The sequence below is a fragment of the Balaenoptera ricei genome, chromosome 14, assembly GCF_028023285.1.
Source record: "Balaenoptera ricei isolate mBalRic1 chromosome 14, mBalRic1.hap2, whole genome shotgun sequence".
Taxonomy (NCBI): Eukaryota; Metazoa; Chordata; class Mammalia; order Artiodactyla; family Balaenopteridae; genus Balaenoptera; species Balaenoptera ricei.
Genome location: NC_082652.1, coordinates 40,488,706 through 40,516,227, shown reverse-complemented (window position 1 = coordinate 40,516,227; position 27,522 = coordinate 40,488,706). Strand labels below are relative to the sequence as shown.

General features: G+C 46.1%; 1 protein-coding gene across 2 annotated transcripts in view; it reads left to right on the top strand.

Moving 5' to 3' along the window:
* The window catches only part of NPC1 (NPC intracellular cholesterol transporter 1), a 56,495-nt gene that overhangs the window by 19,821 nt on the left and 9,152 nt on the right, over positions 1-27,522 (top strand). For both annotated transcript variants that reach the window (XM_059895304.1, XM_059895303.1), the window contains exons 5-24: positions 1,832-1,999; positions 2,570-2,819; positions 4,598-4,671; positions 5,256-5,626; positions 7,077-7,303; positions 9,453-9,553; positions 11,756-11,858; positions 14,504-14,693; positions 15,552-15,734; positions 16,811-16,925; positions 18,784-18,911; positions 19,007-19,147; positions 20,384-20,473; positions 20,876-21,066; positions 21,383-21,498; positions 22,154-22,283; positions 24,278-24,478; positions 25,376-25,607; positions 26,365-26,478; positions 27,294-27,456. In XM_059895304.1, the coding sequence (XP_059751287.1) occupies positions 1,832-1,999; positions 2,570-2,819; positions 4,598-4,671; positions 5,256-5,626; positions 7,077-7,303; positions 9,453-9,553; positions 11,756-11,858; positions 14,504-14,693; positions 15,552-15,734; positions 16,811-16,925; positions 18,784-18,911; positions 19,007-19,147; positions 20,384-20,473; positions 20,876-21,066; positions 21,383-21,498; positions 22,154-22,283; positions 24,278-24,478; positions 25,376-25,607; positions 26,365-26,478; positions 27,294-27,456 (3,288 nt within the window). The remainder of the gene's footprint in view (positions 1-1,831; positions 2,000-2,569; positions 2,820-4,597; positions 4,672-5,255; positions 5,627-7,076; positions 7,304-9,452; positions 9,554-11,755; positions 11,859-14,503; positions 14,694-15,551; positions 15,735-16,810; positions 16,926-18,783; positions 18,912-19,006; positions 19,148-20,383; positions 20,474-20,875; positions 21,067-21,382; positions 21,499-22,153; positions 22,284-24,277; positions 24,479-25,375; positions 25,608-26,364; positions 26,479-27,293; positions 27,457-27,522) is intronic.

The following is a 27,522-nucleotide window of genomic DNA, read 5'->3' as shown; positions in this document are numbered from 1 at the left end:
GTGACTAGAATCAGAAAGATAACAAATGTTGGCGGGGATGTAGAGAAATTAGAACCTTTATACACTGCTAGTGGGGATGTAAAATGGTGCAGTCACTTTGGGAAACAGTCTGGCAGTTCCTGAAACAATTAAACATAGAGTTACCGTATGAGCCAGCAGTTCCACTCACAAGAGAAATGAAAACATATGTTCATAATAGGTGGAAACAACGAAGATATCCATCAACTGATGCATAGATAAACAAAATGTGGTACATCCATACGATGCAATATTATTTGACCGTAAAACGGAATGAAATATGGATCCATGCTGCAACATGGATGGACCTTGAAAACATCATGCTAAGTGGTAGAAGCCAGTCAAATGACTATATATTATATGATTACATTTATATGAAATGTCCAAAATAGGCAAATCTATAGAGACAAAAGTAGATGAATGGTTGCTTAGGGCTTGAGGGGATAGGGAGATAAGGGAGCATTAGTTAAAGATACCAGGTTTCTTTTTTTTTTTTCTTTTTTAAAGTCCTTCAATCAGTTCTTTATTTATTTCTTTATTTATGGCTGTGTTGGGTCTTCGTTTCTGTGCGAGGGCTTTCTCTAGCTGTGGCAAGCGGGGGCCACTCTTCATCGCGGTGCGCGGGCCTCTCACTATCGCGGCCTCTCTTGTTGCAGAGCACAGGCTCAGTAGTTGTGGCTCACGGGCCCAGTTGCTCCGCGGCATGTGGGATCTTCCCAGACCAGGGCTCGAACCCGTGTCCCCTGCACTGGCAGGCAGACTCCCAACCACTGCGCCACCAGGGAAGCCCCACCAGGTTTCTTTTTTTAAGGTGATGAAAGTGTTTTAAAATTGACTGTGGTGGTGATTGCACATATCTATGAATATGCTGAAAGCCATTAGATTTTAACTTTAGATTGGTGAATTGTATGGTATGTGAATTATCTCAATAAAGCTATTTAAAAAAGGAATCCATACCTAAATATAGCTTATAAAAACTATAAAATTCCAAAGACAAATATCAAGTAGAGAAAAGATAGAAATCACTTCAAAGCAAGTAGAGAAAAGATAGAAATCACTTCAAAAGAATGACAGTTGGAGATTTTCTAACCAGCAATGATAGAGGCCCGAAGGCAATGGAATTATCATAGTTCTAAAGAAGCTACTGTCGCTCTAGCTAAATTGTCTTTCAGGAGTGAGGGTAAAACACAATGAATTTATAAGTATCTCCTTAAAGTTTAGGGGAAGAAGGTCCTGGTAAGTTTCTAACAAGCAGGGACTGGTAATTGAATATTAAGATAGGACCCATTACCACTGCTTCCTTATGTGCAAAATGTCATTGACATTCTTATTTTGTGTGTTGTCTTTATGCATACTAAAATAAAACCCAAAAAGAGTGGTATTAGGGTCATTCACATGTGAAGTCTGTCCTGAAACCAATTTTTACCCTGGAAGTGCCATCATTCTCCAGCTGTAGTTTCCTGGAACCAGCTTTGCTGGCTGAACAGGCACTGAGGTCCTTAGCTTCTCCTTGCTCGGCCTTCAGGATGCTGTCGCATGCACTGGGGGTGATACTGGGATGACGTAAGCCTTTCCTGTCTTTAACTTTTAAGTTGCTTGGAATCTGGCCTGATGTTACTTGTAGGGTGACAAGCCGGTTTCAGAGGTGACCTCCGTTCCCGCCCTTAGTGTTTACTGTCCCGAGTCCCAGCCCGCGGCTCCCGCTTGCAGTGTGTCTGGATTTCCAGGGTCACACGTGAGAGGCCTCCGGTAAGATCTCATCTGGTGAATTACAGCAGCGCGGCTTCAGTCTTTTCCCTTACTCCCCTGCCAGCCATGTACAATGCCTGCAAGGACGTGGAGGCCCCCTCGAGTAACGAGAAAGCCCTGGGGCTGCTGTGCGGGAAGGAGGCCGAAGCCTGCAACGCCACCAACTGGATCGAGTACATGTTCAACAAGGACAACGGCCAGGCGCCTTTCACCATCACGCCCATCTTTTCAGGTGGGGATGAAGACCTCCACGTTTAGTGTATTGTACTTAGGATTTTTTTTAAAGCCCAGGAACCTTAACCTGCAGTAGGAAGATAAATTCAGATCACTAGGTCCTAGAGTTTCCTCCAGCGTGAGAGGTAACTAGAGCATTTATCCTGCCCCTGGTTGGTTAGGGGCTGGGCATGGGAGTGGAGATAGAAGAATTGCCTTCAGGTGTTGCTACAGAATTGAAGGAATAAGCTGTTTTTTAAAAAAAGTTTTTTCAAAAGCTCTGCCATAGCATTAGACTAGCTCCTCAGTGGAGGTAAAGCTTGATTGAAGGTTTACCATGGAATGTGGTAGACTTGGATCTCGGTGACAAACCCTATGCCCAGAGTTATTGAGGTTAACTTAAAATTTTACAGGACTAAGCAGCAAAACATAACTTGATCACCCAGAAACCTCCAGTCCTTTTTATTCTTCCATTTGTGTTACTTCTTTCAGTGTGCTTATCATTGGGTTTAAATATAATTTAATACAAGCCTTGTAGTGTTTGCTTTTTTTTAACAGAGATTCTCACTCAACACAATCCTTCCCACAGATCTTCCAGCCCATGGGATGGAGCCCATGAACAATGCCACCAAGGGCTGTGACGAGTCCGTGGATGAGGTCATGGGGCCCTGCAGCTGCCAGGACTGCTTGATCGTCTGTGGGCCCAAGCCCCAGCCCCCAGCCCTTCCTGTTCCCTGGAGAATCCTGGGTCTGGACGCCATGTACGTCATCATGTGGAGCACCTACATGGCATTCCTGCTCGTGTTTTTTGGTGCATTCTTTGCCGTGTGGTGCTACAGGTAATCCGTTTTGTTTTCCCTCCAGGACAAGAAGAGCAAAATTACCCAAGTGGCACTTCTAGCTTTTGCTCGGTAGACTTTGGTTCATTAGAATAGGAAACAAATATCTGCATGAATACCATTCCATGAATTGCTTATGTCCTGCAACTAGTCAATAGTCAAAAGCCTATTTAGCCGTTGAAACATTTGAAGTCAGTTTCATTGATTTATTCAAAATGGCGTGTGATTTAAAGCAGCCATTCTTTAACAGAAAGTCTCATGAGCCAAATCTGATTCAGATCCTTTCAAATGCAATACTGTAGTCCTTTTAGATATCTGCGTCTTGACTTAGGACAACACATTTTTTTAAAACTTTTTATTTTGAAATAATTTTAGACTCACCAAAAGGGTACAAAAATAATAGAGTTTATTTATATCCTCTACCGGCTTCCTCTAGTGTTACAACGCACATCACCCATGGGATATAATTTAATCAAAACCATGAAAATAACATTGGTATACTGTTGTTGGCTAAACCACAGTCTTTTTTCAAGTTTCACCAGTTTTTTCTCTTAACACCCTTTTTCTGTTTCAGGATCCCATGTCACGTTCACTTTTTGTTTTATTCACCTCCTCCAATCTGTGACAGTTTTTCATCTTTCCTTTTCTCTTATGGCCTTGACACTTTTGATGAGTGTTGGTCAGTTATTTTGTAAAATGTGCCCCAGTTTGGCTTTATCTGATATTTTCTTGTGATTAGGTTGAGGTTAGGTGTTTTTGACAATATCACAGAAGTGACTTGTCTTTCTCAATGTATCATATCAAGGGCTTATGATGTCAATATGTCTCATCACTGGTGAGGTTAGCCTCGATCGCTTGGTTAAGAAGGTGTCTGCTGGGTTTCTCCACTAGGGTAATAGTGAAGTTACTGTTTCTCCCTTTGGAGTTGATAAATATCTTAGAGGAGGTATGTTGAGACTTATGTTACTACCTTGTTTCTCCTCAAACTGTGGCCCACTGATTTTAGCATCCATCCGTGGATCTTGTCTTCAACACTTATTTCCTGTGGTGTTTGCCTGCTGGTGACTTTGTATTTGCCTCGTTCCTTCTCCACTTACTAACTGGGCTTGCTCTGTACAGAGTTACCCCTTCTCCTCTACTTATTTATTTATTCAGTTATGTTTACATCATGGACTTTTAAAAAAAATTCTGTGGTCTCTGTTCAGTATCATCATTTATCTTATTGCTCAAATTTTCCCAGTTTTGACCACTGGGAGCATCTTCTGGTGGCTCCTATGTTTTTTTAAGCATGCCCCCCCCACCCCCCACCCCCTCCAATTCTCAAGCTTGTTCTTATTTTCTGGAATCACAAGATGTTCTCTTATTTTCCCTGCTCCAGCCCTAGAAGCATCCTCTTCTGCAAGGAGTCCTGGTTCCTTTCATTGGAGAATGGTGTTTAGAAACCAAGATCTAGGCACTAGATGCGCTCATTGCTCCTGCAATATAGTGTTTACTGTGTTTTTAAAGAAGCTAAAACTTTTAAATGTAAATGAGGGCTACAAGGTGACATTATCCTTTATTAATTTGTTTTTTTAATACTCTCATAAATTTTCCCCTGAGACTGACGAGCGGAGAGACCCAGAGCAAGAGAACTTAAGGGAAGGCAGGCACCAATTAGGGAGGAAGCAAACAGGATGAGGAAGTGAGCTTTCAACGGGGAAGCTCGTGTGGGAATATCAGAAGAACAGCCTCACTGTGCCGAGGTCCACGAACACAACTTGCATGCTTTTATTTTCCAGAAAACGGTATTTTGTCTCCGAGTACACCCCCATTGATGGCAATATTGCTTTCTCTGTAAATGCCAGTGACAAAGGTAGGCACGTTGGTACTTAACTAAAAGGGTTGGGACCATGTTGGCACAAGAGTGTTCATTTCCTTAACAAACGTTGATATGCCTGTTCCAGGAGAGGCCCTGGGCTCGTGCCAAGGACACGGCTGTGATGGAGACAGGGTCCTTGCCTTTGTGGCACTAACAACCTGGTCAGGGTGGCAGATCAGAGCCACGCAGTTAATAATAGCAGTAGAATGATCCTGGCCTGGGATGAGAGCTGTGGAGGCACCAGCGTGGCGGGCTGAGAGCCGGGGTAGCAGGAAAGGTTGGAGGGAACTGCTCTGGACAGAGTGCTGAGAGCACTTTGCTTTTCCGAGGCTTGTGTGTGAGCACCATTCCTCTAGGGGTGGGGATAGGTGTGGGCAGGTGAGCAGGGCTGCTTCCAGAGCAGACAAGTAGCTGGGGTGGGGGGGGGGCGGTGGGGATCGTCCTGTGCACGTCCTGGTGTGTCCTGTGTGGGCGCGAGTCCCACTATGGGCAGTTGTAGCTGATGCGCTCCCCGTTCCGACTTTCAGGAATGGCTTGGCTCTTAACCTCCACCCTCTCTTCCTCTCCCGCTCTCCCAGGGGGGCCGTCCTGCTGTGACTCTCTGGGTGCCACCTTCGAGGCCCGTCTACAGCGGCTCTTCTCACAGTGGGGCTCGTTCTGCGTCCGACACCCCGGCTGCATCGTGTTCTTCTCCGTGGCCTTCATCGCCGCCTGTTCTTCGGGCCTGGTGTTTGTGCAGGTCACGACAGACCCGGTGGACCTGTGGTCTGCGCCCGGCAGCCAGGCGCGCCAGGAGAAGGAGTACTTCGACACACACTTCGGACCTTTCTTCCGCACCGAGCAGCTTATCATCCAAGCCCCCCTCACACAGCCGCACACGTACAGTCCCGTCCCCGCTGGAGCCGATGTGCCCTTTGGGCCTCCACTTGCCCTAGACATTTTGCACCAGGTAATCTGCTCTTTGCAGAAATCAATTCCGGGGGACATGGCACTTTGTCAGTTTTTGAGCAGTTTACTTGATGTGGGTTTGGGGCTGAGTGTGGTGGTTTATCTTGTAAACCTTAATGATAAAAGTAAAGGCGCTTTTCACCTACTTTTCAAAAAAGTGATAGCTGTTGAATTTAATGACAAATTTACTGTAGACCGCTTTGGTATTTATTTCATACAGTAGGTCTTGCTTGAAATTGAGATGAGCGCTTCTCTTTTGAAACAGAATATATTTATAATTCACCTTAGGAACTTATGGATTTTTTTTTCCCGTGATAATTAAAAAGTAATACACCAGGACCCAAAGGGATAAAAAGCCTCTTATGCTGTCCTGGGGACCTAGGAAGGAGCTGCTGGATCACTGCTGGTCCCACCTGCAGGAATGAACTTAGTGTTGCCTGAATGTGGGCTCCCTGCCTGCATTTGATGGGAGGTGCATTTGGAATGAGATCCATCCCGTGCTCTTACAAAGGCTTTTAAACCTGCCCGTTCTCCCTTATCACGCTTATCTGTAAATAAACTGCATCCACTTATTTTTTAATGAACAGTTGCACAGTTGCATGGTTTTTCCTTTAAACATTGCTCTTGCCCTACAGAAAGTCTTGATAGCTTGAAAAAACATCAAAATAGTCTCAAGACTTTAGTAGGATCTTTTTTCCACCCAATGACTGTCTGTTGCTTTTTCCCAGCTTGTTGCAAAAGGTGCAAATGTTGTCATTTACCTCCTGGAATATATTGTCTATTAGAAAGTACGAGAATATACATAAATAACCGTAGTATGGAGCAGGGTGGTATTTGTTGGTGAGGGCAGGGAGTGTCAGGAAGATCAGGCAGATGACCCCAGGCTCCCCTCTGTGGCCTCGTGGGTCCCTGTGGAGAAGGGTGGGAGGGCAGATGTTCGTGTGTCCTGCGCTGGGATCTGACCTGTCATGGTGCCCCCTCCTCTCTCTGGGTGCCTCTAGGTGGGGTCTCCATCCCAGTTTGCTGTTCCTCAGCAAAAATATGTTTGTTTGTTTGTTTTTTTTAATTGTTTTTTTTTTTGACGGGGACCATTTTTAAAGTCTTTATTGAATTTGTTACAGTATTGCTTCTGTTTTGTTTTGGTTTTTTGGCTGTGAGGCATGTGGGATCTTAGCTCCCCAACCAGGGATTGAACCCTCACCCCCTGCATTGGAAAGTGAAGTCTTACCCACTGGACCGCCAGGGAAGTCACCAAAAATACGTTTAAAAAAAAAAAATTTTTTTTTCTTTTTTTTTTTACCATCGTGTGTCTCAGCCTTCCCTGTCTTAGGAAGGATTTTCCCCAAATACTCTTTAACCTTCTGACCCCTCCAGGTGATAATGGTTAGTCAACCTCTGAGGGAAAACTGATAACATTTCTGGGTTTGTTTATTTTAAAAATCATCCTTCAGGTTCTTGACTTACAAACAGCCATCGAGAACATCACTGCATCTTACAACAACGAGACTGTGACACTCCAGGACATCTGCTTGGCCCCCCTCTCACCATATAACAAGCACTGCACCATCATGAGCGTGTTAAATTACTTCCAGAACAGCCATTCCGTGCTGGACCACAAAGTAGGAGACTACTTCTTTGTGTACGCGGATTACCACACACACTTCCTGTACTGCGTTAGGTACGTGGCGGGGACAGTCCTTCCTTCATTCCTCCAACATTGGAGCCCCTGCTGTGACCACATGCCGTTGTAGGTACTGGAGCCCCAGCAGGGATAAACGGCTGGATCCTCCCGGCGAAGCCTTCGTTCTAATGAAGGGAGGCAGAGGGTGAACAGTAGCCGCTGGCCCTGACGCCGGGTTGAGATGGTGCCAGGTCGAGGCGATGCCGTGGGGAAAGGAAGCTGGGTGAGGGCGGGGAGTGCAGGGGGTATGCCGCTCTCGGTGCAGCGGAGACCTGCTCAGCAGAAGGGAAGACGGAGGCCTGGGAGAGTTGGGGTTGGGGGGTGGGGGAAGTGTTCCACGTAGACGGGCAGCAGGTTCAAAGGCCCTGGGGCGGGGCGTTCGTGGTGTGTCATTGAGGAACGGCAGGTTCCGCTCAGCCCCTGACTCCCGCCTGGATTGATAACACATAGTTGCATCTACCACACCGCCCCAGGCATTCCTGAGCTGGTTAAATAGTGCAAAAATAGAAGCCTGGAGTGCTTTTTCTTGTCTTTCAAATATAAATTTATTTCATGATACTGAGTTTTTAAAACGTGCAGCATCCCCTCGAGGAGCGGGGGCTGGATTAGAGTGCAGTTAGATCGGAGGGCACTGAAGCTGCTTCCCCTCGGAGGCTCGACTGGCTGGGCAGGGTGCGTGTATGGTTTGAATTAGACACAGAGAAACCGTGCTTGGTGACCTGTGAGGTGATCTTTAGGCCTGTCCCGCGGCAGGAGGAGCGGCTTGCGGCTTGCGTCTGCCGTCCCTGATGCCATGTACCTTGGCCTGATCTGGCCCAGAGACAGTTGTTCAGCCAATCGGCCCACCACTGTGGCTGTTTCTTCATTATGGAAGCAGAGAAATTATTCCTTGTCACCTTGGAACGTGCTGCTCAATTAACCACATCTTGACAGCCAACTGCTCTGGCTTCTGGCCTGGTTTGGTGACCTTAGGTTCCATCTGTTTTTGTTACTGGAATATGACTGACTCTAGGTGGCTGGGCTGTGTTTACTCTCTTCAGGATGTCACATCTATAAACACAAGCCCGTGAAACAATAAGTGTAGCCCATGTACCCAAAGCCGTGTTCTCCGAAGGACAGGTGGTACAGGGCAGCCACGGGCAATTGGAAAAAAAGGTTCAGTATTATTTAACTTTAATATTTAAAGAAAAATGTTATTTTCTCTCTGTTTTGCCCGAGGGGAGCGTGGTTCACACAGGTGTGGAAACACCACCGTGAGCAGCTCCTCTCCTGCGCGGCAGGGGTGTGTGTTGTCTGTGGTTCCGCTTGTGCGTCCCCAGCTCTCAGCTCCCTCCTCGCCCTCCACCTTTCCCTGGGCTATTCCCCCTGGGGGCACGCAGGCCCTGCAGGAGCCCGGCTGGCCCAGAACCACGCACAGACCTCCTGCTTCCCCCGCATCACATGATGGCATCAACGCCTACCGCTTACGGGATGCCCGGACTCTTCCTCACGTAACTCTTGTGGGTTTTAACCCCAGCGTGAGCCCTCAAGCCCGCAGTGTGGCGGCAGAGCCCCACGTGTGTGGGCTGACAGGACGCAGCTTCTGTGCAGCCCCGCGGCCCTGCTGTTCGCCCCCAGCAGTGACCTGACCTCCAGGACCTGAGCCCGTCCCTTGTCCCTCGGCGCTGAAGGGCGGTGGTTCACATTATATACAAGGACCTTCACGTGTGCCCAGAGTCCGCCTGACGTCTGTGCTAAAATGCTGGTTCCCTGTCACCGGTTGTCTGTCTGTCTGTCCTGCACTGCTGGCGTCCCCGGCCTGGTCTCCCTGCTTCTTTCTTTCCTACTTCCAGACCTCCTTCCGCTTTGCCACCCGAGTTATCTTTGTCAAACAGCTCATGACCTCCCTTTTCCCCAAATCTGATTGTTCCCCAGTGCCTACAGGATAAAAATCCAAACTGCTTATTAGCATGGCGCCTACCCCTTTTTTCCACTGCTTCCCTCTTCCTTTCTAGCCCCAAAAGCAACTACTGAACTGTTATTATTCATCCAAGGAACCAACCTCAGGCCCACATTCTTAATCCGCCTCATGACTGCTGTGTAAACGTTTAGGTCTCAGTGACGTCTTAAGGTTGTTCTAATTGGGTGTTTTCTGAATTCTTGGCAGGGCTCCCGCCTCCCTGAATGACACCAGTTTGCTGCACGATCCTTGCCTGGGGACCTTTGGTGGACCAGTGTTCCCGTGGCTTGTGTTAGGAGGCTATGATGGTGAGAGAAGCTTTTACTTTTCCTGCTAGATAAAGTAGTCTTGGTTCTGTCATTAACAGTCAAGTGGTAATTACGAAGATTTCATCAATCGAGCACTCTTATTATTTACCCAGTATATTGGGTCCCAAATATAATATCTCCTTTGGCTTTGGGTTTTATTGTGCATCTGAAGGAAGTGGTGTTAGCCATTTTTAGGTTACTCTTGGGAAAGCTGTCGACAGCCAAGGACGTTTTCCCAGAGTAATGCCATTGTGTACATCCACGTAATACATTGCTCAGTTTCAGGGAGTTCATGGAACCCTTGAAACTCGCTGAGAGAGCCCCTGCGGAGTCTGTAGCCCTCTGGTTAAGAACATCTGTAATGGGGGAGAGATAATATGTGAGATGGGGGAAAAGAAACAAAGTGGATAGATTTTTTTCCTTCTAAACCAGTTGGCTAAGAATTCAAACACTTTTATAGTGGGAGAGGCAGTTGGTTTGCTCTGCTGGTTCCTGCAGCACCTTGGAGCAGATTATATTAGGTATGATGGGGTAATGAATCATGTGACAGCTTTGGCATCTGAAGCCTAATTACAGGCAGCCTAACAGGTTTTTCTCCGGCCTAATGAAGAAGCCAGATGTTCTTCTCCTCATCTAGTGGGAAGGGAGAAGTTGTGAGCTGTATTTAAATTTTACTCTGCCTTATGTAACACAATGTGGTTTCCAGTCAGTGGGGAAAAGATGGTGTCACCAGCTGGGTCGCCACAGCCATCGAAATTAAATTTGTTCTCTACCTTATTCCTTCCACCAGAGTAAATTCCGATGGAACAAAGATTACAATATAAGAAGTGAAACTACTAAAGTACTAGAAGAGAATGCAGGATGAATTTTTTAAAATAATTTTTAAATGGAGAAGGCATTTCTAAGCAGGACACACAATGCAGAAGCCACAGAAGGAAACACTGATGAATTTGACTGCATGAGAATTTAAAATTCCTGTGTAGAGAACAAACATAAAGTTTAAAAAACAAACAAACAGCAAACTGGAGAAAAAAAGAAGTTAGTATACATAACAGACAGCATTTCCTTAATATGTGGAGAGCTCTTGGGGAAAAGAGAAGAGGTCAGCCACCCAAAAGAAAAGTGGGCAGAGCCATATGAGTGTTAACAAAAGAAGAAATACAAGTGGCTTTCAGTTATATGGGGAAAATGCTGAACCTCACTCCAAATTAGTGAAATGCCTCTCACTTCAATATTTTACATATGAGATTAGCAAAGATCTAAGTGTTTGATAAAATCTTTTGTGGATGAATGTGGGGAAACCACATTGTTGGTGGAAGTATAAATGGTTACTAGAATATAAGCTCCAGGAAGACCGAGATTTTTATCTCCTTTGCTCACTGATGTATCCATAGTCTCTAAGATAATGTCTGGCACAAAGTAGGTCTCAGTAAATATTTTGTTGAAGAAAGAAATGAAAAACAGGATGGCCTCTTTGGAGGGCAGTTGGGGGGAATCTATCAAAATTAGAAATGCACATATTTTTCGATTCTGTGATTGTACTTATAAGAATTGATTCTACGAATTACATTTTACATCTTGGAAATATCAGGTTATTCTTTGTAGTAATTCTGTATGTAATACCTGAAAAATTTGCAAAGATAGCCATCAACTGGAGATTGGTTAAATTATACTATGAAATATCATACAGCAGAAAAAAGAATAAGGACGCTCTCTGTGTACTAAAACAGAGCATTCTCAGGATATGACTTTAAAAGCAGCATTTGCAGAAGAGTGTGTCACTGCTTGTGTAAACAAGGAGGGAAGGGGAGACTGTGCTTATGCACGTGGACCGTGGCTGGAAGGAGTCACAGCGCCATGGTGTGGGGAGGAGAGCTGAGACACAGGCGGGGACTGAGGGAGGAGAGAGGCTTTTCCCTGAACACCTTTCCGCTCTGTTTGAAATTGTCACCATGCACGTGCCGTGTAGTAATGATGATACGAATGACAGCTGTGCCTACTTCCACACGACGGTCCTTTTTCTTCACTAGCTGAACTACACAGGCACCAGATCTCCTGTTGTGTTCCTCGAGCTCAGGTGTGTATAGGCTTCAGCCCCATGAGAAACCAGGCACCTAACTGGCTTGTGATTATCCCCTCGTATTGACCTAGTTTTCTGCACGCTTGTAATCTGCTTTTTGATGTCACCTTTTTCCTTTCTAGATCAAAACTACAATAACGCCACAGCCCTGGTGATTACCTTTCCTGTCAATAATTACTGTAACGATACAGAGAAGCTCCAGAGGGCCCAGGCCTGGGAAAAAGAGTGAGTTGCTCACGGGATCTAAACAAGCTGTTCTTTCTGTGGGAAGGTGGACCATAGCAGAAAGCATTTACACTTAGTTCAACTAAATTAACCAACAGTAGATCTAAGTTATGCCATTTTTTTCACTTGGTACTGGTGGTGCTATGAAAAAAAAAATCTATAAATAAATTTACCTATAAACATTCTTTTAATACATATCCCTGCAACAAGAATGCAAAAGTATCTATGCAGAAATGTTCCTTGCATTATATTCTAACAGCAAAACCTGGGAGCAAGCTGAGTGTATATTAGTAGGGAGAAGTACAGTAGAATATTATTTCGTCATTAAAGATGGTGAGATAAATAAATGGTTCAAGATAGTAAATAAAAACTGCAGTCAGCGTGTTTGGACAAATATATGCTATGCATGCCATCCATGCCTAGAAAAGATATCAAACAAATGACCTGGGAACCGGTTAGCTGTGGTGTAACCTCTAGAGAATGGGAAGAGGGGACCGAGGAGGACGGACTCTGAACAGCTTTGTTGGGATATAATTCATATACCATACAGTTCACCCATTTAAAGTGTACATACAGTTCAGTAGCTTTTAGTATATTCACAGTTGTGTGCAAACATCACCATGGTCAATTTTAGAACATTTTCTTTACCACAGAAAGAAATCCCATCTCCTTTAGTGGTCACCCTCCTAACACCCAGCCCTACACAGCCACCAATCTACTCTCTGTCTCTAGATTCTCCTATTCCAGACTTTTATATGAATGGAATCATGTACGTGGACTTTTGGGTCTGGCTTCTTTCAGTTAGAATAATGTTTTCAAGGTTCATCCGAGTTGTAGCATGTGTCAGTACTTGATTCCTTTTTATGGCTGAAGAATATCCCATCCTATGGATATACCACATTTTGTTTATCCATTCATCAGTTGATGAACATTTGAGCTGTTTCTACCTTTCGGCTGTAAGGAATAATACTACAAACATTCGTATACAAGTTTTTGTGTGAACGTGTTTTCATTTCTCTTGGTTGGTATATATCTAGGAGTAGAATTGCTGGGTCATACGGCAACTCTGAGGAACTGGCAGACTTTTTTCCAAAGCGACTGCACCGATGGGACTTCCCTGGTGGTCCAGTGGTTAAGGCTTTGCTTCCACAGGTTGGGGAACTAAGATCCCACATGCTGTGTGGCACAGCCAAAAAAAAAAAGTGACTGCACCATTTTACATTCCCACCAGCAGTGTATGGAGGTTTCAGATTCTCCACACCTCGCCAACACTTGTTATTATTTGACTTTTTGATTCCAGCTATCCTAGTGGGTATGAAGTGGTATCTCATTGCAGTTTTTTTGTTTTGTTTTTTCGGCCACACTGCACAGCTTGCGGGATCTTAGTTCCCCAACCAGGGCTTGAACTGGGCCACGGCAGTGAAAGCACCACGTCCTAAGCACTGGACCACTAGGGAATTCCCTCATTGCAGTTTTGATTTGCATTTCCGAGATGACTAATGAATTTGAGCATCTTTTCATGCACCGATCTGTATAACTTTTTTGGAAAAATGTTTATTCGTATCCTTTGCCCATTTTTCGACTGGGTTATTTGTATTTTTATTATCGAACTATAAGAATTGCTATATATTCATTCTACAAGTCCCTTATCAGATGTATGATTTCCAAATATTTTCTCCCATTCTCCAGTCTGTGTTTTTGCCTTTCTTGATGGTATCCTCTGAAACACAGAAGTTTTTAATTTTGGTAAAGTCCAATTTATCTATCTTCTCTTTTGTTATTCATACTTCTGGTGTCATAGCCAAGAAACCATTGCCTAACCCAAGGACCTGGAAATTTACCCCTTTGTGTTCTTCTGAGAGTTTTATAGTTTTAGCTCTTACATTTGAAAGGTCTTTTATCCATTGAGTTAATCTTTATACATGGTGTGAGGTAAGGGTCCAACTGCATTTATTTGTATATGGCTATCCAGTTGCCCCAGACCATTTGTTGAAAAGATATTCTTTCCCCCATTAATAGTCTTGCCACCTTTATTGAAAATTAGGTGAAGACAGATACATGGCATATTTCTGGACTCTTAGTTCTGATCCTTTGATCTGTATGCCTGTCCTTGCCTTGTGCTGGTAACCACACTGTCTTGATTACTCTTGGTTTGTAGTAAGTTTGAAATTGGGAAGTGTGAATCTTCCTACTTTGTTCTTCTTGAAAAAGAAGATTTGGGCTATTCTGGGCCCCTTGCAATTCCATGTGAATTTTAGAACAGCTTGTCTTTCTACAAAGAAGGCAGCTGGGATTCTGATAGGGATTGCATTGAATCTGTAGATCAACTTTTAAAATTTTTGTTCCATGAGCATATGTCTGTAGTATAATATACTTCATTTAGAAATCTTTTTTAGTAAAAAAAGAAGTGAGACCATGAAGCAGTTTTTAAACTTGTTCTAAACCTGTTTTAAATACTGGAAAACTCAGCATGTCTGGAACTTCATAATCTGGAAGTGTCCTACCTTCTACTTGACAGTGTAGAAGGTCCTAATGAGGTATAAGGGTTAAGTGTGGCTTTTGTGTCGTAGAAGTTACGAAGAAGTTCCTTACTTAGTTGTCACTAAGTTTTAACTAAAAATACAAAATTTTGCTTACCCTTTTAGGTTTATTAATTTTGTGAAAAACTACAAGAATCCAAATCTGACCATTTCTTTTAAGGCTGAACGAAGTATTGAAGATGAACTAGATCGTGAAAGTAACAGTGATATCTTCACTATTCTAATCAGCTATGGCATCATGTTTTTATATATTTCCATAGCCTTGGGGCATATCAAAAGCTGTAGCAGGTTTCTGGTAAGTGGGGTGTGTAGGTGTGTGTGTGCATGTGTGTGTGTATGTGTGTGTGTGTGTGTGTGTGTGTGTGTGTTAGAGGGAAATGGCAGTACACAGCGTGATGGCATGTTTTTGCCTCCGCTTAATCCTAATTCATTATATTCAAAACTGCCTTAAATTGTCCTGTGTTTTACTTGTTTGTCACATTTTCTGCTTCCTGCATCTGTTTTCTTCAGTTCCAATTTCTTATCTTCAACTTAAAGTTTATTTCACATAATCCAGTTTTTTTTCTAACTTGCCATCACCTAAGAATGTAGGCTGATAAAATATGTTGCTAGGGGGCTTCCCTGGTGGCGCAGTGGTTGAGAATCTGCCTGCCAATGCAGGGGACACGGGTTCGAGCCCTGGTCTGGGAGGATCCCACATGCTGCGGAGCAGATGGGCCCGTGAGCCACAATTACTGAGCCTACGCGTCTGGAGCCTGTGCTCCGCGGCGGGAGAGGCCGCGATAGTGAGAGGCCCGCGCACCGCGATGAGGAGTGGCCCCCGCTTGCCGCAACTGGAGGGGGCCCTCGCGCAGAAACGAAGACCCAACACAGCCATAAATAAATTAAAAAATTAAAAAAAAAATACCTAGCATATATATAAAAAAATAAATAAATAAATGCATTGTATGTTGGCAGGAGACATTTGAAAAAATATGTATATATATGTTGCTAGGGAAGACCTAGACACCTTTTCATATCTTCTCTCAAACCAGGAACTGTACTTTTAAATCTAGATGGGCAATATCCAGGTAAAGAGGTGAAAATGAAGACCTTTTAGGAACAGGACAAAAAGCACCCTAAATGAGGATTTATGTCTCTGTGGCGTCTCCAGGTGGATTCGAAAATCTCCCTGGGCATCGCGGGCATCCTGATCGTGCTGAGCTCAGTGGCGTGCTCCTTGGGCATCTTCAGCTACATTGGGATCCCCTTCACCCTCATTGTGATAGAAGTCATCCCGTTCCTGGTGCTGGCTGTGGGAGTGGACAACATCTTCATTCTGGTCCAGACCTACCAGGTGCGTTTCAGAGTCTCACAGAGTCTGACCGAGTACCAGGCTCCACATACGGCTGTTCAGCGCCATGCGGAGTATTTGAGTGTGACACGTGGAGACTTCGTTTCCGTTCCTCTGTGTTGCTTATTGGTGCCTGTGACTTGTTCTGGACATTTTGAGACCAAGAAGATTGAGACCAACATTCTCTTTGGTTGGTGGCATAGATATAAAGTGAGAATTTGGTTTTAAAATATGTGCAACATGTGTGCAAAAAAGGGCTATTTTCCACGCTTGTGGAAAATATTTTGGGCACAACAGCTATTAAAATGATTCTCAGGCTTCTCTGGTGGCGCAGTGGTTAAGAATCTGCCTGCCAATGCAGGGGACATGGGTTCAAGCCCTGGTCTGGGAAGATCCCACATGCCATGGAGCAACTAAGCCCGTGAGGCACAACTACTGAGCCTGTGTGTCTAGAGCCTGTGCTCCGCAACAAGAGAAGCCAGGACAATGAGAAGCCCGCGCACCACGATGAAGAGTAGCCCCCGCTCGCCGCAACTAGAGAAAGCCCACGCACAGAAACGAAAACCCAACACAGCCATAAATAAATAAATAAATTTAGAAAATGATTCTCAATATAGTGTAGAAGAATGAGGGATTTGTCAGAGGTGCCACTAAAAGGCAAAAGGTCGACACAGGACCCACTGATGTAAAAAATGACGTCAATCCGTTGGTTCTCCCAGGGTCCCTTGTCCTGTAGCGCTTACCTGGGCAGAGACCCAGTGGCATGCAGGAGTGTTATTTAAAAGTCCAGCCACCTGCAGCCTGCATTGCATGTATTTTCCTGATAATTTGATTCAATCCTTCCTTTAGATTCTCACCTGTTACCTGGCTCCGGGCTTCAGAAATATCCCGAATGAATCAACATGAGAAGTTTGGGGTCCTCACCACTTTATTGTATAAAGTTTACAAACAACAAGTAGATGCTACTAATCATTATTTTTTACCATCAGCTTAACACAAGGCACCAAAGAAGCAAAGAGGTGGCATTGTAATTGAGAAACTTTAATGTCGCATGTTTAACTTTTTTTTTTATTTTTAAGAGAGATGAACGTCTCCAAGGGGAGACGCTGGACCAGCAGGTGGGCCGGGTGCTGGGAGAAGTGGCTCCAAGTATTTTCCTGTCGTCCTTTTCAGAGACGGTAGCATTTTTCTTAGGTAATTACTCTTTGAATCTGCCAACCCTGAGGTTTGCTGAGCCTGGGTGTATCAGTATATGACCCTTTGCATTCTTTTTTAAGTTTTATTCTGTGATTGGAAAGTATCAGAGTGGACCACGAGAAAAATTGGTGGCGGTATCTCGGGTGTCATTAGCAAGTGTCTTTTTTTTAACTACATTATTTATTTATTTTTAATTTTTAATTTCTTAAAATTTTGGCCACACCACGCGGCATGCAGGATCCTAGTTCCCCCACCAGGGATCGGCCCCCCGCCCCGACCTGTGCCCCCCGCAGTGGAAACACGGCGTCCTAACCACTGGACCACCAGGGAATTTCCAGCAAGTGCCTTCCTTCTCACATTGTTTCAGGACGGTGTTGATGTTGGGGATCAGATACCTAGGACTCCTGCCCCTCCCCCTTTAGGGCACCCATGGCGAGTGCTGGGGTTTGAAAATAGCGCTCTTGAAGGACGGCCACAGAGTCCTTCCCGACACAGCACTCTCGGCAGCAACTCCAAAATCACAGGCGTTAGCTCGCAAGGTGTTTGCCACTGTTCCGAAAGGCAGTCTCCCCACCTCTGCACACACAGTTCACTGGGAAGCAGCCTCGTCAATGAGCAGAAGTTCTTTAATCTTCCCTCCATACAAGGAGCCAGAATAAGCTGGCACAAAACCCAGCACTTGTGTATTCTTTCATGTGGAGAAATCGGTAGTCTTAACTAGCAGGGCACTCCCCACCCCCATGTCTGGCATGTAGTAAGAGAAAACTGATCACATCCTCTGCAGAGGACGCTGATTAGAATCGCCCAGTAAGTCCAGGGAAGACACACAATCTGTGGGTCCCAATGGAAATGCCTGCAGGGGCCACCAGGTCCTCTTACAAGGGGCCATGGGAGGGACATCGTAGGTGTGGTCTTTGGACACAGACACGTCATTAGCATATATCATCCCCCATTTCCACGAAGCAGTGCACTGTGGAACAAACTTGCAGCCCTTGTGGTTTCTTTTGATGGATACAGATGCAAAACAGTTACTTCCCCTTTTTCTGTTATAATAAAAACCAGTGCAAGTGTGTTGGTGATAGCAGCTGACCCTGGGCCTTAAGGTTGGGGTGACTTTGGGGGGACAGGAGGAGCAGCGGGGACCGTGGCACCAGATTCTGGGGTCCCACCTGCAAGAGGCAGTTACGTGTTGCCGGCCCAGTGCTGCCAGGTCCAATTTTTTTCTCAAGCGACGCTGTGAATCTAAATTTTTTTTCCCTCAAGCGACACTGTGAATCTCATTGTTAAATATTGGCTACTTATTTTTTAAAAACTGTTTTTAAATTCTAAAGTGGGTTTATATATATCTGGCCCATGGGCAGCCAGTTTTCAGCTTCTGAGTCTTAGCCTGGAGGACACTTGGAGCATCCTCATTTGTAACTTAACCGAGAGACTGATTGGATGATATAATAGCAGATGGGAAATACCATCCCTCTTGTGGACTGAAGCGTAGCAGGTACTGTAAGAAATGGCCTGTGTTAATGGATCTCAAATGTGAAAGTGCATGCATTTGCTTGGAGATCTTGTTAAATTATAGAGTTGGGATCATAGAATTCTGAACAGTAGAATTGGGGTTGAATTCCCATCGTCTTGATAAAGTAGGATGGGGCCCGGTCCCTGGAACGTGCATTTTAACCTCCCCAGGTGGTTCTGGTGTGACACCCGCAGACTGCGCAGAGTGCCTTTGGGTGGGAGGATTGGGGGGATTCTTGTGGGATTGGCCTGCTCTGGTGCCGCGTGTTCACACGTGCACGTGCCGGTGAGGCCTGCTGAGCCCTCAGCTGGGAAGGACGTGGCTGCCCCCTTCTCCCCGCAGGAGGCCTGTCCGTGATGCCAGCTGTGCACACCTTCTCCCTCTTTGCGGGGATGGCGGTCCTCATCGACTTCCTCCTCCAGATTACCTGTTTTGTGAGTCTCTTGGGATTAGACATTAAGCGGCAAGAGGTAAGTTGTCATCGGGCGTGCAGCCTGTTTCATTTGAGTCTAGAATCTAGATGAGGTGGCTGGAGGGTGACCTCTGTTCCTCTTCCTCCCCTCAGAAGAACCGGCTGGACATCCTCTGCTGTGTCGGGGACGCGGCAGACAGAGCAGGCATCCAGGCCTCGGAGAGCTGCTTATTTCACTTCTTCAGAAACGCCTATGCTCCACTTCTGCTTAAGGACTGGATGCGGCCCATTGTGGTAGGAGCCTGTCTGTGGTTTTTCTCCCCAAAGTTGTCACATGCCTTCTAAGAAATCAGAGTGCTTGGGAAGGATTCTGACAGCTGTTAAGTGTGTGTGTGTATGTATATATATATATATATATATATATATATATATATATATATATATATATATATATATATATATATATATATACACACACACACACACACACACACAAGAATGCAAAAGCAAATATGTACAAATATATAAAATATTTTTAGCAGGCAGTATAAGCAAGAGTTTCTGTTTTAAGTTGGTTGGTTTGTTTTTAAATAATTACAGATTCATAGAAAGTCACAGAGGTAGCGCAGAGAAGGACCCAGCTGCCCTTTGCCAGTTTCCTCCCAAGGTCTTACATACTTACATAGTTCAATAACAAAACCAAGAGTTCGACATTGGCACAGTGTATGTGTCCAGTTCTGTGTCAGTTTATCACATGTGCAGATTCGTGTAAGCACCAAGATACAGATCTGTTCCATCACCCTCGTCCTGCACCTTCAGTGTCACCCACCTCCCTCCCCCGCACTGTCCCTCATCCCCAGCAACCATGCAAGAGCGTTCTGTAGTACAGTTTACACACTGGATATAGCCAACAGCTATAACTTATCACATCTCCACTAAAAGAATGTAAATTCATTCCAGTAAAAGTAATGGTAACACCTAACATTTATTGAACACTTAATATCTGGTATTGTGCTCAGAACCGGGTACTACGCTAAATTCTGGATTATCCCTAGAATTTTCTCATTTAATCCACAAATTATCTGATGTTACAAGTCTTATTTTTCCTGTTTTATTGAGGAGGAAATAGAAGCTAAGAGAGGTTAAGTGACTTCACCAGGGTCACTCAGCTTATAAGTGGCAGAGCCAGGATTTGAACCCAGGTGGCTTGACTCTTGAGACCGTGACCTCGGCTACTGCCCCAGACTCCTTGTTTTCTTAGCGTGTCATTTAAACTTGCTTTTCGTTTAGAAAAGTCCTGTTTTGTGTGTTTAAGATTTGATTTAGGGAGTTCCCTGGTGGTCCAGTGGGTAGGACTCAGTGCAGGGGGCCTAGGTTCAATCCCTGGTCGGGGAGCTAAATCCTGCATGCATGCCGCAACTAAGAAGTCCGCATGTCACAGCTAAGACCCAGGGCAGCCATAAATAAATATAAATAAATGATTTACGTTCTTAATCATGATAACTCTAACCCTGTAACTCCTCATTCCAGGTAGCGGTATTTGTGGGTGTTCTGTCATTCAGTATCGCAGTCCTGAACAAAGTAGAAATCGGCTTGGATCAGTCTCTGTCAATGCCAGATGTAAGACGCTTTCTTTTTTTATCCTAACTCATTTAGCCCATGGTGAATACATTTTTCAAAATACTCACGCGGGTGTTTCAGCCGATGTCCGCTTCTAAACGCGGATGCTGGTAGGCTCTCCCGCATTGCAGGAACCTCGCCAGAGCTCTGCCCGTGAGGCCTGGGCCTTCTGAGCTCACAGGCCTTGGGCATGGCTGCAGAATGCGAGCAGCTGGTCTTGACCTCGTGAGGTGTCCTCCTGATGGTGGGACCAACTGGAAAAGCCCCTGGGCCCAGGGTGGGGAGGGGGCACTGGCTGTGGAGGGAGTCAGGAACCTGGGCTCGAGGCGTCTCGGCCGGGAGCCCCCCTCTCGCTTGCACAGGACATTCACACTGTGTCCTGTTGTCCGCTCTCTCTCTCAGGACTCCTACGTGACGGATTATTTCCAGTCCCTCAATCGCTTCCTGCACGCGGGCCCGCCCGTGTACTTTGTCGTGGAGGGAGGGCACGACTACGCTTCTCTGAAAGGGCAGAACATGGTGTGTGGGGGCCTGGGCTGCAACAACGACTCGCTGGTGCAGCAGATCTTCACCGCCGCCCAGCTGGACAACTAGTCAGTACCCCAGCCGCGGACGGGCTCCTGGCCCGGGACCTCGGCCTGAAACCTCTCTCTAAAGATAGCTTTTCCTGGAAAATCTATCTTGCAAAATGTGGGTTGAATCTAGCTTTACCTGAGCAAAACCTTTTAAAGGGCAAATTTACCACCTCATATTCTGAAGCTTTTCCCATTAAGCACTGATGTGGTTTGTCTTCTGACTGGGTGGCATTAAAAGGTCTAGAAAAGGACGTTTTGGATTTCAAGAAAAGGACCGAAACTGAAGACTTCCTCCTTGTGGGGGCATCAGTAACCCTTTCTCTCCTTTCTCTAGTACCCGGATAGGCTTTGCTCCCTCGTCCTGGATTGACGATTATTTTGACTGGGTCAAGCCACAGTCGTCTTGCTGTAGAGTCTACAACAGCACGGATCGGTTCTGCAACGCGTCGGGTACTTGATCCTTTTCCAGATCTTTCCCTTTTTTCTGAAGAACTTTAACATTATAATTTAAAAATCATTTGCATTTCACCTCTATGTCCATCTGTTTGTCTGCCATTGCTGCATCTCATTCCCCTTGTCATCATCTCCTTCCTCCGTTGTTCACTCTGGAGATACCTTGTTGTCCCCTTTCCAGCCCCCCACGGGGCTGCAGGCTGAACAAGGCCCAGGTCAGGGGACTTTGGTTTTCAGGTTTGTCATCTTTTCCCAACAATGCTGATGGTCTCTCTTGATTGGTATCTGGCCATAGCTTCTCATGGGAGTGCTTTTCTTTGTTTATCACTGTTGCCGTATGGTTTTGTAAAAGTGTTGAGTCTGTCCTAGGATTTTCTTGATAAAAACATGGACGTCCTGGGCTCTAGTAATAACATACTGAGGTTGTCCTTAGAGCAGGAAGCCTGCTTTGGGGAAGAAAATTTGTACAGCCTGTGTTAGATACATATGGGACCTCAAGTTTATTAGACTGTGAAAACCATGTGTTTGAAGCTTTTGGATAAACAGAAGGATTCAGGAAAAGAATTCCTGTCACTTCTTTATCATTATTTTTAAATGTTTTAATCTGGAGACCCATCCTTCTCACCTTGGCTCCCCCAACCTGTTTGCACAGTGGTTGACCCTGCCTGCGTCCACTGCCGGCCTCTGACTCCAGAGGGCAAGCAGAGGCCTCAGGGCGCAGACTTCATGAGGTTCCTGCCCATGTTCCTCTCCGATAACCCGAACCCCAAGTGTGGCAAAGGGTAAGTGACACTGAACCATTCAGCTGTGTGCCCGCTTCCCCTTTAACTTGCACTGGGAAGCTGGGGAGGGCTGGGGTGGGAATGGTGGGCGGGAAGGTCCTCTTCTCTGCCACTCCCCACCCTGTCCCTCAGAGAAACCAAAACGCCTTTAAAGAAAACTCCTACTCATCTTAAAAAAAAATGGTTCTGGAGAACTTAGGGGCAGGATAGGAATAAAGACGTAGACGTAGAGAATGGACTTGAGGACCCGGGGAGGGGGAAGGGTAAGCTGGGACGAAGTGAGAGAGTGCCATTGACATATATACACTACCAAATGGAAAATAGCTAGCTAGTGGGAAGCAGCCGCATAGCACAGGGAGATCAGCTTGGTGCTTTATGTCCCACTAGAGGGGTGGGATAGGGAGGGTGGGAGGGAGACGCAAGAGGGAGGGGATATGGGGATATATGTAAACGTATAGCTGATTCACTTTGTTATACAGCAGAAACTAACTTTATAATTGTAAAGCAATTATACTCCAGTAAAGATGTTTAAAAAAAACACAAACAAAACTCCTCCTCATTCTGACCCGATTCCCTCCTGGCCTGAGCATTTTGTTTCATGCTCCCCTCCTGGCGGCATGAAGGACACAGTCCTGTGCAGACCACTGGCAGGGCAGATTGTGGGGAGGGATGAGGGCGATTCAGGATGTGAAAGCATCTGTCCAGTTGTGTCTGGGGCATATGGGGCACTGCAGCTCTGCTCTGGTGACGTCACCCAGGATGAAGGTTTAGATTCTTTTTTTTTTTTTTTTTTTTTTTTTGGCTGCATTGGGTCTTTGTTGCTGGGTGCGGGCTTTCTCTAGTTGCGGCAAGGGGGGGCTACTCTTCGTTGTGGTGCTTGGGCCTCTCATTGCGGTGGTTTCTCTTGTTGCGGTGCATGGGCTTTAGGCACGCAGGCTTCAGTAGTTGTGGCTCACGGGCTTAGTTACTCCACGGCATGTGGGATCTTCCCGGACCAGGGCTCGAACCCGTGTCCCCCGCATTGGCAGGCAGATTCTTAACCACTGCGCCACCAGGGAAGTCCCCGAAGGTTTAGATTCTTTTAGCCCCACTGTGCTTCCTGCCAGCCTGTCTGTACATGAGGTTATGGGCTGTCTCACTCCCCCACCTAGCCAGGCAGCCAGCTACCGTGGAAACAGGATCTCTGGCCCAGAAATAGCAAAGATGACTGAAGTCTGGAGTTGGGGGGATTTGGATGTTTTGGTAGGAAGGTGAGTGTCCAGGTGTACATTAGGTAAACGCTGGACATCCCTGTTCTTCATAAGAATACATAATGTGACCAGAGTCCCGTCAGTCATACATCTCATGTCTGTGTTTTAAGACCTAGACTAGGTACCATGGGAGGACTGTCCCTAAAAATAAAGAAGAAATGAACCCTGTAGCTTGGTCTCCCGGCAGACTGAATGCTCGGCTGCATAAAAGAAGTCAGAATGAATTCAACTCGTAGGGCAACAGACAGGGAGCCTCCTGTGTGCCAGGATCGTGCCAGGCACCTCACCAACACTGTTTCGCTGACTCACCACACAGCCCCATGAGTAGGTGGTGGTACACCCTGTGCAGATGACACTGCAGCCCAAATTCAGTAATTCTGTCCAGGGTTCCAGGGCCGAGGCCGACCTCATGGCGGCCTGACTCCAGGGCCCTTGTCCGTTCCCGCCTCCTGTTACACAGCATTGCTGAGCAAACTCTGTAGAAAAGCACACTGGCCTGTGAGCAGAGCCAGCTGCAGAAACGGTAGCAGCTTCGCGTCAGAGAAACCAAAGCCGCAAAGAAAAGCCAGAGTGGGAAAGAAAAGCTAAACCTTCATCATTCCTTTTCAGGGGCGTCCCTGTCCCTGAAATTGACAGCTGGTCTGATCCCTGAGCCCAGGGTCAGGTGACACCACTCAGCCCTGATGCTCAGATTCTGCAGGTACGGCACGAGGTGTGGCCTTTGATACCACTGTCTTCTTCCAGGGGACACGCCGCTTACAGCGCAGCAGTTAACATCCTCGGCAACGGCACGGGCGTCGGAGCCACGTACTTCATGACCTACCACACGGTACTCAAGACCTCCGCTGACTTCATCGACGCCATGGAAAAGGCCCGCCTCATCGCCAGCAGAATCACCAGAACCATGGGCCTGGAAGGAAGTGATCACCGTGTGTTCCCATACAGGTAACGTGTGGATTTTGTAAATGAGGGTGTCCTGGGGAAGCGCCCACACCCTGGGGTTCCCTTGCTGGGGGGCCGACACTCGGCTTTCCTTCTGAACCCGGCTCCGTCCTGAGCACAGGTGAAGCCTGTCTCAGGAAACGGCACCTGGGCCAGAATCTGCAGCACCTACTGAGGTCTCAGGGCTGGAGCTCACACCCTGCAAAACAGGCGGGGGGCAGGGGGCGCGGCGCCCGGGGAGCAGCTTCACAGAGAGGGCCCGGCAACTGATCGCTGGGGACAGTGCCGTCATGGAGGTTTCTCTTTTTTCATTTATTGTTTTTCTTTTTTTTCCTCATAAAGAAAATATTTTATGAAATACTGAATTTGGAAAATATAGAAAAGTAAGAGAAACAAGTGATTTTCCCCCCAACCCCTGTAATCTCATTGAAGGGAGTCTGGACCTGTTCCTGGCAGGAGGACAGCCTGTTTTCCTGTGGAAGGAGTTCTTGGAGTGGGTGTCCCGACTCCTTAGAGGAGCTGGTTAACTTTGCCGAAAAAACATTTTCTTCTCAGGCCCTGCATAAGACTCCGTTTGGCTGGGGGTAGCCCTCAGGATAGACCAGGGCTTGTTTTCCCAGAATACCACAGAATATTCTTTGTAGATAAATGCCTATAAAGCAGAATGGATTGGGCACATGAACAAAAACCTTATATAAAATACACATCTCGGAGGCCCTTCTTTGGGTGTCAGTGGTCGGAGGTCCAGCTTAACTGCTGGAGGTGAGTCTTGCACAAACAGGGAGGTTTTATGTGAGGATGTCTCTCAAGGTAGTTTCCGTTTTGCAGTTGTGGCTGGATGAGGAGTAAAGATTCCAGAAGCAAAAACAAGCTGTAATAGAACCTTCTCCCCCTCTCCAGTGTGTTCTACGTCTTCTACGAACAGTACCTGACCATGATTGACGACAGTATCTTTAACCTCGGCGTGTCCCTGGGCGCCATCTTTTTGGTGACGGTGGTTCTCCTGGGCTGTGAGCTGTGGTCGGCGGTGATCATGTGCATCACCATCGCTATGATCTTGGTCAACATGTTCGGTGTCATGTGGCTCTGGGGCATCAGTTTGAATGCGGTTTCTTTGGTCAACTTGGTTATGGTGAGTCCTGGTCCACTCAGTCTGTCCCTCACTCCTTATGTCACTGCTGTGAATTGTTTCTTGGGGTGAGAGGTCAAGGCCAGCTCCTGCTCTTGGCGCACATGGTCAGGTGGGGTCAGGGGCAGGTGGAGTTGGACGTGGGTGGTACGTATAGCAACGGAAATGTGAGCTCACGGTCTGGCTTAGGCATTCTGCCTTTAAATTATTATTCTGAAGGGTGTTTTGCCTAAGTATGTAGCCTGATGACAGCACGACGTTCAGTTTTCAGTTAGAAAAACTGCCCCTTCTCAGTGGAATTTTCTGACCAAGACCTTTTGCCTTCCATGTGGTTGCCAGGTGCTTTTTAATAGTCTTGAATACGTGCACATTTGAGAAAGTATTCACAGAAAACAGACACAGTGCATCTGCTCTTCAGATACGAACGGAACGTGGCTTCAGGGGGAGCAGTAGTGAGGCCCAGCTAAAGAAATGACAGTGTGCTGGTTGGCTGGGGGTTGGGGGGACCTTGAGAGGTTTCAGCTGCTTCCCCCTAACAGAGGCAAATCTGCTGGAGGAAACTGTGCCTGGAGGGTTCCACAAGCTTCCTGGGACAGTTTAAGTTGGTGTGATGGGAGCTTTGTCTTGTAAGTTAGAGGGGGTGCTCCAGGCTCCTTTATCTCCCAGGTGCCCTGATAACCACAGATCCTGGGAAAGGGGTGGTTGCTTTTACTGTTTTTAACTGGAGAAGGGCAGGTGTAAAGGAAGCACTTTATTTCAGAGCTGTGGCATCTCTGTGGAGTTCTGCAGCCATATCACGAGAGCGTTCACGGTGAGCACGAAGGGAAGCCGCGTGGAACGGGCAGAAGAGGCGCTCTCCCACATGGGCAGCTCTGTAAGTACAGCCCGAGCAGATGACTCGGGCAGATACCTCACCGTGAAGTACCCAGCTTGGTGACTGAGTGTTTCTCAGGAGAAGGAACTTTAAGATTAAGTAGGGAAAGCCCAATTTGTATCTTTTACTTAGCAGCAGCTCCTAAGGATTACAAGTTTTCAGGCAATTCATGAAATAGCTGTATCTTGCATAGAGCTCCACCCTGAAATTCTTTAGAACTGTTACTGCTGGAGACTCCTTTGCAGACGACAGTATGGCTGAAGCAGGAAAATAGAGAAGTTTGATTTGAGAGCCGTTTAAAACCCAGGCCAGCCATGTGTGTTGAAAAGCAGGGGAGCTGCCATGCTTGGAGCCCGGTGTGCAGTTTGTGGTTCACATTTGGAGAATCTTCTCAGGCTAAACCAGGATACAGGGCTGAACTATCAACCAGTTACTTTACCACCGCACAACACTGTTACAGAGTTAACAACAGAAAGTGTGTGATAAATAGCATTGTCTAAAAAAATAGTACATACCTTAATTGAACAATAATGCTGTTGGAAAAATGGCATTGATTGACTTGCAGGGCTACCATGGGGTCTACGCAGGATACACAGCTTTTACCCTTATTACACCTTTTTTTTCCCCTTCAGATTCATAAGTAGCAAATAAAACAATTTAGGCAGAGCCTAATGCTACTTATCAGTAAATCTGAAAGCTAGGGTTCGGTCCCCCATTACTTTGGACCTCGGCTTTTAAGAAATCCCTCTATGAGGAAGTGTTCAATTATGGCAGGTTGATAAAAGTTGTTTCTAACCCCATCTCTCTTCTCTTAGGTATTCAGTGGAATCACACTAACAAAATTTGGAGGCATTATGGTTTTGGCCTTTGCCAAATCTCAAATTTTCCAGATATTTTACTTCAGGATGTATTTAGCTATGGTCTTACTGGGAGCCACTCATGGATTAATATTCCTCCCTGTCTTGCTCAGTTACATAGGTAAGAGTTTTTATTTTTAACCTAGTGGGATGGAGGAAGCATGATACTAAAGGAAAAGGATATCTT